The following is an 11,678-nucleotide window of genomic DNA, read 5'->3' on the forward strand; positions in this document are numbered from 1 at the left end:
AAAGCTGTTAAAGAAATAAAACTTTCACAAATCTGTTCGTATATTTACCCTAGATCTAAGTTGTTTCAACCCAAATCCTAGAACTACGTTTATTCCAACCAAAACCCTAGATCTACCCAGATAGTGCAAGCATTCCTAGTCGTTGCAGAAGTTTTTGTAAACGCCTTTAAATGCATTACTACCAACCCGCTGAAACAAAATCACCGTAGAAAAATGAAGCGACGTAACTCCATTTAATTACCCTACTTTGTATAATATTCGAGTTACTTGCCCATACGTTGACTATATAGCTGAACAACATTAGACAACGCGACATAACAATAAATGATGGTTGTAAAAACGTGGCATGACTTTTTTTTTTATTTTACCAGAGACTTTAGAGCAAGTCGTGGCTGCACTTGCTCACGGTTAGATGTACAAGTCCATTAGAAGAACTCAAATAAAACACTGTGTACTTTATGACCACAAAAAGTCTTACTTTCTTATATATTTGTATCTCTGGGGGTGGTGAGGGTTGGCCCAACATTGAGAATAGCTGAGAGTGGCCGAGAGTGTGTAAATTAATGGTTGAATTACATTGAAATGCAGCCAAAGTGTTTTGTTAAATGCAATGCTGCTACAATAATGTGAAGAGATAAATGCTACAATAATGTAATGAGACAAAGGCTACAATAATGTAATTAGACAAAGGCTACAATAATGTAATTAAACAAAGGCTACAATAATGTAATGAGACAAAATGTCCGATGTACAGATATAGTTCCTGTAGTGTACATTTAGTCAAGTGTCTCTGTTGTTGGTGGCGCCGAGGAAGTCTGTTGAGGAGACCTCTTGAAATACAAATGATAAACTCTTGGGTTGCAGATGTAGGAGATGAAAATGGAGACACCTTGAAGTCCATTGAACAGAATTGCAAGGATCCTGTCAAACAGTTTGAGAATCAAATGATATTAATATATTTATTGCAGTATAGCTTTGAGCACACTAAGTGGCAGTACAAGAGAAAGTTGACAATACAAAGGAAAGGTTAAAAATCTGTATAGTTGGCAATAGGGGGGAAAAAAAGCAGTAGGGCACACAATAAACCAATTTTTAACCAACGGAAGAAATATTTGAATATAAGTAATCCAGAAGACATACATTTATTTTCACAACGCTTATTTTATATCATAATGTATGTTTCTTGTCTTTTTAGATTTTTTCAATCAATTTTTCGCATATAAGCTCATGCTCGATGACAACTCATGAATTAATTTTAAAAAATCAATTAATAAATTAGTTAGTCGTAATTAAAAAATTTTGTTTTTATATAGAAAATGTACTAAGGTAAACAACAACGTTACACATCTGTGTGACTTCTCTTGGCGAATGGTAAGACCTATTTATAGCACACATAGGCTGTATGTTTGGCTGTTACATTGTTGGAGTAACAACAGTAACGGCAGTGAATGAAAAAGATCCTAACGTGAAATTATAAACATTTTATTGATTAAAAAAAAAAGTGCTCATTCTAAAAGGCACTATAAAAAGGAGAAAATGAAATAATAAAATTGAACGCGTTGGGTGTAAATTTCACTTTAACTCATACCAAACGCACCCAAAGCTTTATTTTTTATTTTATTACCTACTTTTCAATGAGTTTAAATATGAGCAGGGTATTTTTTTTTACAAAGGTAATATCTGTCTGTCTGTCTGTCTGTCTGTCTGGCTAAAAGTTTGTACACGATATTTCTCCCTCAACCAAATCAGATGAAATTTTGCACAACTATTTCTTTTACCTGACAACACAAGAAATATTTTAAAAATTAACCAATTAGTTAATTAACTATTGGTAATAAATTATTTTGTTTGGGATCTCAAACAAGGAAAAGAAATTGTACTTGACTGAAGTGATGGTATAAGCTGAATTAGTCCATTTTTCTCCACCCTACCCCTTTCCAACTGATCCAGACAGTGATGGGATCATAGCGTATTATGAAAGCCAAAAGCATGAAATAGCTCTAATCAAAAACAATTGGTCAAGAAATATTTCCTATCACACAGTTATTGTTAGTCTAGGTCTATTACATATTAAATGACATGACTGATCCAAACTAATTGATACACCTTGTGTAAGATTTGTTTTGTTCTTTTAGCGGCCTCCGAAAGGGGAAAAGATGCTATTAGTTTTGTGTGGAATGTCTGTCCTTCTGTCCCGTTTAGATCTCGTAAACTAGAAAAAATAGTGAGAATCCGACGTCATAACATATTAGTCCATTCAGAGTTCTGATGCAACGGCTACTTTTTTATTTTCTAAAAGCGAAAAATCTAATTTTTTAAATAACTTATGCAAGCAGTTTTTTCATAAAAATACACCACTTTTACAACTATTCACTATTAATAGTAACAAACACAGAAGGCTCTTTAGTAGGGGAGAAGGCCATATATCATATTTGTAACACATTTATGCAAATGTTGTTGTTTTTTTTAGTCAAAAAAATAAGTTTCTTTACATTTGTATTGCTAAGATAAATAAGTTCTATCATACTAACTACTACATTTACACAAAAAATGTTTACTTTTTTAAAGAAAAAAATCTATTGAGTATGACTATAAGTTGGACATAATTTAAAACAACAATTAATAAGTAGTTTTTCATAATATCGCGTAAACTGCGATAGCAAATAAACCACCCTGTACACTTAACTACAAGATTTTTTTTTTTTAAATTTTACGGAAATGTTTTTGTCTTGAGGCTTTGAATAATAGATTGACCCTTTACAAAACAATTAGATCAACTAGACATTCATTATAAGACATCAGGCCAGGTTCACATCCAACTTTGCCCTCATTTTCACCTACACAAGATCAGTCAACCTTCTTTCTTTATTCTTCACATTCACTTTTCCTTATCCTTTGGTCTGCTGGACCGCTGGGGCACCATACACGATCAGTCAACCTTCTTTCTCCATTCTTCTCTGTCATTTGTCTCTGGGTGGACCACTTCGGGGGCCGATTTTGAGCTTGTGTTTCACACAGTCTTTGTAACCTTGTTTTTTTAAGTATATTTTTTTGTATTTTGTTGTTGCTTTTTTCTTTCCCTATTTATTATTGTAAGCAACTTAATAACTTCCTACCTTAACACATCGATATCCCCGACTTCAGCAACAATGGTCACAATCCAAAAAGCCCCGGTCACAGATGACAGCTTGACGTAGAGAACCAGATTGTGGTACTGGTCTATCTTTACGGACACAAAGGTCAACAGTGCATTGACTTGGTGTATGCTTGCGATTGTTATTGCCAGAAATATCAAGTTACAGAATGAAACCAAACAGACTGGAGCAACCACGGACACACCTGGGGAGGTCAAATATCAAAAACATTTTTAAAGCAATAAGTTGTATTCTACCCTAAAGTAATAAGTTTCATTTTACTCTAAAGTAATACATTTTATTCAACTCTGAAGCTCCAATGACATAGTTCTCACTTAGCTGCAGCCAAAGGTTAATGAAAGTATTAATTGGTTAGCTGCAGCCAAAGTTTAATGAAAGTGTTGACTGGTTAGCATAAAGATTTACCGCATTTCCTGCATGATATAATGGAAAGCACTCTTCAAAAACGCTTCAGAAACTGACTAGACGATCTAAACATATTACAATCATGGGCACCCACAGGGGGGGGTGCAAAGTCGTGCACGTGCATCCCCCCCCCCTGGATTATGAGTATCTGAATTCGAGCCAATATTTGCAGCTTCAAATCAATGAATTTCTTGAAAGTAATAAGAAAGTTAAAGCTACGGCAAAAAACATGGGTCGCAACTTGCACCCCCCTGCAATAAATCCTGCAATAAATCCTGCGGGCGCCCCTGATTACAATATATAACGTTCTATATGACCGCTAATGAGGTCAACTCTGTTGTACTGGTTTGAAAATAACTAGAACCACTAAGAAGATTAAAATGTTCTTAACCACTAGTTTTACTTTAAAAAAAACAAAGTACAATCAAAACAAAACATACAAGAACCTAATCTGATAGGAACTGTTAGCGTCTTATAACGTACTAAAACAGATCTAGAAAATTCAAGAACATTGCCGTATTTAGATTTAAAATGGCCCTAAGATATATGAGATATGAAGCTCTTTTAGGGCCCTTTATAAGTCCAGATAATATGTACCAGTTGTATGGCTCTTGCTGTCTCGGAAGACAATGTATGCGCCCAGATGTGTCACTGGTTTTGGTTTCGTCTGCTGGTGTGAGGTCCAAAGGCCTTTGTCATGCCCTCGTACAGTCCTCTGGTGTTACCACAGTCGGCACAAGATTGGATGTTTTCACATAGGTCCTGCCAGTATTTGTTAGCGTACTGTCTCACTATTCTTTGGTAGTTGTTCCGTGTAGATCTAGCGCTTCTAAGTTACTTGGGGGGTGGGCTCTCTCTTGTATTTTAGCATGGCCACTTTCTTGTTCCATGTATCAGTTTCCATTTCTGGCAGACTCGCTTCAAACTAGTCCTCTTTTTTTCATTATTTTGTTCCCAAAGACCAGTGATCAGTACATAGCATTAAGTAGGGACGTCCAACGTTTTTCTACTTCAGTCACTGAAATGTTTTTAAAAGCTTTCTCTACTATGTTCGTAAATTCCATGCAAGATCAGGATTGTTTGTATTTGTGGTATTCAGGCGTGGTTTTCTTTTTCTCTGTGATGTGTAGATCTTAGGAGACAGCAGTCTTGTCCGGCAGGACACTAAAGTGTGGTCAGTATCACAATCCGCACTTTGAAAGCTAAGTGTCAGCAGTATGTTTCCAATGTCCCTTTTCCGTGTCAGTATCATACCCAGCTGGTGCCAGTGCCCAGACCTAGAATGCCTCCATTAGACACAGTGCTTTGGTTTTGTCCAAAAGTATGTGTTGGTAATGCAGAGTTTGTGGTATACACATAATTCAAGCAGACTTTGTTATCATTCAACTTGTCAATTCCAGAAAGCCCAATGCATACTGGCCAGGTAGTGTGATCTGTTTCTACTCTTGCATGGCATCTAGAAGGGTCATAGCAGTGCTAAGTATTAATTAGGGACCCTAATCTAATGCTTATATTGCCTATTGGTTAATCCGCCCCTGTTCAAGAATTGACTAAAGCTCTTAATCATTTTAACTTGAAACTTGCTAGTTTGAGCATGTTCAACGCTTTCAGGAGTTAGTGCCAATTAGAGATTGATTCATTAATCTTTGTATTTCTATTGAATGCACTGACAACGCGGGCATGTAGATGGCTGTCAGGAATGCGCTCCAGACTGTTGTCACAATGTTTCGAAACCAGTTCGAACCCAACCGGCTGCCATCTTCATGCCTCTGGTCCGAAAGTCTTGGACGAGATGATCTTCATCTCTGAAGGTACTAATGCTGAAACATATAAGCTTTTACTACGTACCAATACTACTCGGGGAGTCCAGATAGCACAAATACTGTCCATACCCAATGGTCTTTGACGTGACGTAGGAGTACACAACAACTGAAATCACTATCAACACTGGACCAAGCAATGACACTGAAGTCAATTTCAAAAGCCGCAACCAAAAGTTATCATCTTTGGTTACATGACTTGGAATCTTGGCAGTAAAGACTCTAAACATGTGAAGGCTGCACAGGAAACTCCAAGTGAAGTGCCACAGCCACAAGAAATGTGTCACAATACCAATACATGTACAGAGTGTACTGGGTCCATAGCTGTAAAAATAAAATAACAATATATAACAAAACACATAAGTAACAAACTGTTTCATTTAACGAAATGTCTTTTATTTTCATTACTTCATGTATAGGCATTGAGACTTTCTTTTAGATTTTTTTTATTTGTTATTCGTTTTATCTCGTTGGTTTGTTCTTTGGCTAAATTTAGACGTTGGATATTCATCGATGATAAACAAATTGATATTTTTTTCTAGAAAATTAGAGAAACAGAAAAAAAAAAGCTGTGAAGTATAATTTCGTACCTGTTGGAAGCTAGAATCAACGCCAGCTGTGCCAGAAGTAGACTTAAACTCAGGAACATGTTGTTGATGCCTGGAACAGTTCTCAGTTCAGGAAATGCAAGGTACGTAACCAAGGTAAGCAGGAGACATAACTCTGAGGCACCCATACATGCATAAGTTAAAATATTCAGAGCCTCGTTCATTGGTCTATTAACATTCCTTGATTCTCTTGATTTTTTCACATATTTGTCCAAGATCTTAGCACAAACATGTAATTCGTTGTTTCTGGTCACTTCCATGCTATTGAAATCTGACATGTTAGAAATGTTTAGCTTTGTCCCACCCACATCCAGGGTCACTAGAATGTTTTCTACTTCGTTAAATTTGTTCCACTGGACAGTAAAGTTTGTTTGTTGAAATGTGAGAAAACTGCAAGTCAGAGTTGAGGACAGGGTAAGGGAATGTTTCAAACCAAGAATCAGAAAGTCAATGTAAGCTTTATCAACTCCAATATTTCCTCTCTTCAGACCTGATGTGTTCGTAAAGCTAGAGATAGCTTCAGTTAATAGGTTATAATAGACAAAAGTATTTCCTCCTAGCTTGTATCGGCTCCCAAAGAAAATGTCCAGAGCAATGTTCTCAAAAGAATCTCTTGTCAGTAACCTTGAAGCTAAAACATAAATGTCTGCCCACAAGACAGGAGTTGCTCTATCAGTGACAGTTCTATTCCATTCCTGGGCAACTCCAACTTCATATATGTAGCCATCACTTCTAGTGGAGATATCTTGTTTTATCTGCACAAGTTACAAGTCAAACATTTTTTTAAATACTTCTTTTTTTTAAGTAAAGCTTATATTGAAAGAAAATGCATCAATTATTTGAATCGATCATGTCATTAATTTGTAATAGATCTAGAGCAGTGATGCCCAAAATACGGCTCGCGGGCTACGTCCGGCCCGCGACGTGGTTCTATCCGGCCCGCTGACACGTCGGCACTAAGTGTAGAACGCCCCCCCCCCCTTTTTTTTTTAGAAGAAAAAAAAGGTTTTTAAATGTATCATACCTAAGTTAAGGCACCCACTTTCTCTCTGATGGATTGGTAGAATTGGTACTATAACCTTAAAAATTTGTAAGTTTATGAATGAGAGAGCCGAAGAAAGTACAAGTGTACTCTAAATTTATAATCTACCAGGAAAAGTAAACGGATCTTTACTTTTTTTCGTGGAACATGGTGATAAGTCCTGTTTATTTTATTTGTAAAGAAAATGAACAAGAAATAATCACTGTAACACAAATATGACGTCATTCTTTGTTTCAGCAGCCTAGACATTGGAAGATAGATAGGAATATTTAGCTAAAAGAGACCAGAAAATGAGTCGTTGGTAAAGTTAGTTCAAAGTTGCTCACATTTTAAGTAGAGAAATGAAGCACTTTTCCGACGTTTGAAAACAGATAACTTTCAGATATCTCATTAATTAATGTAAATACTAGATTCACAGGTTTCTAAAAATAATTGTTTCAGGTCATTTTCATTTCGTTTTTGTAACTTTTCGGTGATGTGGCCCGCGACATGAGTGTTGGAAATTAAAATGGCCCGCTCATCGCATTAGGTTGGGCATCGCTGATCTAGACTAACAAATAATAAATGTGTGCAATAGGAAATAGTTTTATGAATAGTTTTTTTGTTCAACGCAACTTTTCATGCTTGGTGCACTATGGCTCAATCACTTTTGTGGACCAGTTGGTGTGAGGGGGTATCTGGGAGAAGGTTTCCCTGCTGCCTTTTCATTAGCTATTTTTTTTTTTAAGTTGCTCGAGTCTGAATGCAATGAAAGGCCGACCTGCTTGAAATTGAAGTATTCAAGTAGTTAAAAAAAAAAAAGGTATCTTGGTCTGTAGTTTACAGTTTTAAACAAACGATCTAATTCTCTACACTAGGTTAATCTCTCCTTAGCATAGTGCACGTTATATACTTTAAAAAATAAATTAATTACGACTAATTGATATTGGTTAACTTTTTTTATATTGATTCTAGTGTTGTTATCGACAATGAATAATTGTGTCAATTTTTAACTTGATCCAATGTGAATAAGGAAAACTAGTCCTTCAATATTCACACATCTGGCTATATTTGTTGGGTTTAGTCCCCAAAATAATTGTTAACGCTACTTCTCCATTATGTATTCTCGTCCAAGTTGATACTTTAAACAATAATGTATTTTACAAAAAAGAAAAAAGAGAATCAATTTAAAAAATACCCAATTTGTCAATTAATTTTTGGTAATTAATTATCTTGTGATATCGAATAATAGAAATTGTTTTAAGGGTGGATTCTTCCCCTTTTGATAAGCTTTGTTGTTGTTGTTTTTTAAAGGATGTTTATATTTTGCTTGTTGTTGTTTGTTTTTATTTCGCAGTGCACTACATAGTCTTCGTTGAAACAAAAATGACATCAAGCTATGAAAGTCTCAACACTGAGGGGCCTAGTGTTATTCGTAAGGTCGCGTGTTAAATCGGTGCCATTATTTTTCACATAATGGTTGTCTCTCTTCAGTGGTTTCAACGACTATGGTTTATCTCGTAGAATTTGTCAATGTGGCTTTAGAGTCCAGTTCTGGGGAGGCATTCCCCTCCACGTGAAGCACACGTGCTACGAAATATTGTTATGCTTGAAAGAATACAAAACTCACATTTACTCTAGTCAACATCATCTACCTGCAGTTCGGCCAGGTCCAGTAAGATGGAGTTTGTCAAATATTTACTGGCACAATCATTGTCAGTAAATACAAGTAACGCCCTCACTCTATAGACCAAACCTTTAATGTCTTGAAATATGGAAGTACAAGTTCCAGCCTTTAATGTCTTGCCAGGAGAACATCGCAGTTCAAGACACTCACCCTGATGATAGATCATGTTAGATACATCAATAAAGGAGGCTATTTCTATTCAATAAATGATATAAGATGATATAAATAGCACATAACTCTTTTAAAAATCTAATAAAATAAATAAATAGCACAATGATTCTGAGATCTTTTGAATGAAATAAATATGACTTATGAATGAATGGAATCGTATCTTTGGTAACTTATCGATTTCTATTGAAATAAAAATAATATTTGGTCAGTTACATTTGTTTGATGTTTCGTTTCGTTTCTTTTTTTTTAATATTGTTGTTAATTTTATTTGAATACGTTTGATTTGATTTGACATAGGAATGTTGCAATGTTTGGATGGTCGCCTGGCTGCCTGGTCGTGCGGTTTGCGCGCTGGATTGTCGTTCAGATTTATCAATGGTCCCGGATTCAAACCCTTCCCGCTCCCATCCCCCTTCGTTCTGTGGGAGGTTTGGACTAGGAAGTTAACTCTGAAGGAACATCCGAAACATGTCAAAAATTTTACAAACAATATTTTACTGTTTTATACATTTTTCTTTTTATAATTGAGTAACTTCCAACATTAGATTTAGACAAGACTCAAAAGTCTATTTCCATAAAATGATATTTGAAAAAAACGTTCATTTAGAAGTGAACAATGTTAAATGTTTCTCAACAGCATCTCTATAAATAAACATTAAGTATTCAATGGTTCATTTTGTTCTATAAATTCTATTATTTTCATTTAGGACAAGCCCAGTAAATGCGGCTGAAATAATGGCTAATGTAGATCCACTAAACCTTAAGAGGAAACGGTCAATACTGACTTGCTTTGAGCGGTAGAAAAGGCTGGATGAATACCTCCCAGCTAGAAAACTAGTGGATGGTTGAAGATGCAGAAGACGTAGGCCTATCCAGATGCAGTATTTTATGTATCATGCCACTAGACTATCTGATAAAGCTGGCCTCTTCACCAACAAACAAAAAATTCAACGTTTTCATCACCCTTCCCCTTGGTGTCGCCCAACGACCCCAGACATACGCATGAAACTAGTAGACCCTAATGCCACTAAGCTAAGTCTCTATCGACCTTCATATTCTAGCACTGGAGACCATTAATGCCTTCAAACCCATTTTTTTAATATAATAATGGGCTGGCTTCGATAGATTCACGAGTTTTTGGGCTTTGACTAAGTCAAAATCTTTGGACCAGTTTTGATGCGGAGACCATGGCAGTCTATAAAGCATTAAAAGCCATTGACTCTCAACTCAGCGAGGGACATTAGAAGGCAACACAGATTGTTGTGGTCACTGACTCAAAACCGCCGGTACTACATGCTTTGCAAAGCCCTGGACCATGACCCCCCCCCCCCAAATCGACACTGTCATCATGGCTTCACAGAACATAAAGCAACGATAGGGTACCCATATAATAATGCAGTGGGTACAGAGTCACATAGGTGCGACTGGCAACACCTTTGCAGACTCCTTGGCCCATCAGGGAGGGCAAACACCACCCACCAAACAGGCTGCGAGTCTTCAGCATGCTCTGGCTATAATTCAAATAACAGAAATGGAAAAGTGGTTTGAGTGCTGGGACAAGTCCCAAAAAGCCCGTGGAGTCTGGAAGCGCATGAGGCACCCTGACCGCACTTCCCCGTGGTGGAGGCTGTCCAGGCCTGAGCAAGCTATTATAGCGCAGTGCAGGACAGGCCACTGTCCTGTAGGCTCGTATTTCTCACGGCTATAGTCAAATTTTGACTCACGTAGCCCCCGCTTCGTGGAAGAAGATGAAGCAGTGTCTCATATTCTTTTTGACTGCCCTAGACTTGCTGATCTCCGTTTCAACAGGTGTAGGAAACCCAAAATTCTCTATCTCTATGGTGACATGTATGCACTATGCAAGACAGCAAGGTTTCTGTCCAGGGCTTTTGCTAGAGAGGATTTGAGCCTCTCAAGCCCTCACTCAAATGGAGTTTGATGACAATGTTGATGATGATTTTGATTATTAAATGATCATTTTGTTCAATACGCCTGTTTGTAACTTCGTTTTGTTAGATTACTATAATTTAAAGGTCGGAACAAAATAATCTGGAAGAGGGAGGAAAAAATTAAGTAGACCAATTAGATTCTACAATGAGATAAGGCGTATAGAGCTACATTGAGATAAGACGTTAAACTCTATAATTTGATTAGATATGAATAGTTCCTTTTCGATAAGACTTTAAACACTATATTTAGGTAAGACGTAACCGCTTTATTTAGTTTAGGCATAAAACGCTACATCTAAAACATAGTATTCGGTCAAGAATCTAACTAAACACATTTATGTAAGATGTGCTGCCCTAACTAGGCAACAAATATCGTAACAATAATTAATACCAACATTGAGTGCATCCCAGTTTGTGTCACTACAGTTGGAGAGTCCATAGTTACTGTCACTGTCTTGACCTTGACTCCTGATGTTGACCAACATTTGATAGAGGCTTCTTTGATCTAACGAAACCAGATTATCTAAACACATGTCGAGTGATATATTAAACGGATAGGTCATCTAGAAGAGGCCAAGGGAAAAATAGAAGACATAAACTATTATTCAAGCAGTTTATTTATATCTTATACTATAAAGTAAAATGTGAGGCGTATGTATGTATGTGTGTATATGACGAATAGAAATCAAAACCTCTTGACCAATCTTGATCAAACTAGGCAGGAATGTTCCTTGGGTACTAACGTAGACCGTAGTATATGTATTGTAGCACTAAAACAAACTTAAGACCCTCAAAAAAAAAAAAGTTGTCCGACTCTATTAAAGCTATAGTATTAATGGATCTAGGCCATGTTTACAATGTT

The 11,678-nt window shown here is 36.5% G+C and overlaps 1 protein-coding gene across 1 annotated transcript; it reads right to left on the minus strand.

The window, feature by feature from the left end:
* Positions 1–344: 344 nt before the first annotated feature.
* Positions 345–11,371, minus strand: LOC106064767 (adhesion G protein-coupled receptor E3-like). The gene is made up of 6 exons (XM_013223391.2): positions 11,212–11,371; positions 8,665–8,847; positions 5,971–6,743; positions 5,409–5,704; positions 3,117–3,339; positions 345–921 (listed from the first exon to the last, which is right to left on the minus strand). The coding sequence occupies exons 1-6, from the start codon at positions 11,347–11,349 to the stop codon at positions 777–779; spliced, it is 1,758 nt and encodes a 585-aa protein (XP_013078845.2). The 5' UTR covers positions 11,350–11,371; the 3' UTR covers positions 345–776.
* Between the last annotated feature and the right edge of the window lie 307 nt (positions 11,372–11,678).

Source organism: Biomphalaria glabrata, chromosome 2 (genome assembly GCF_947242115.1).
Source record: "Biomphalaria glabrata chromosome 2, xgBioGlab47.1, whole genome shotgun sequence".
Taxonomy (NCBI): Eukaryota; Metazoa; Mollusca; class Gastropoda; family Planorbidae; genus Biomphalaria; species Biomphalaria glabrata.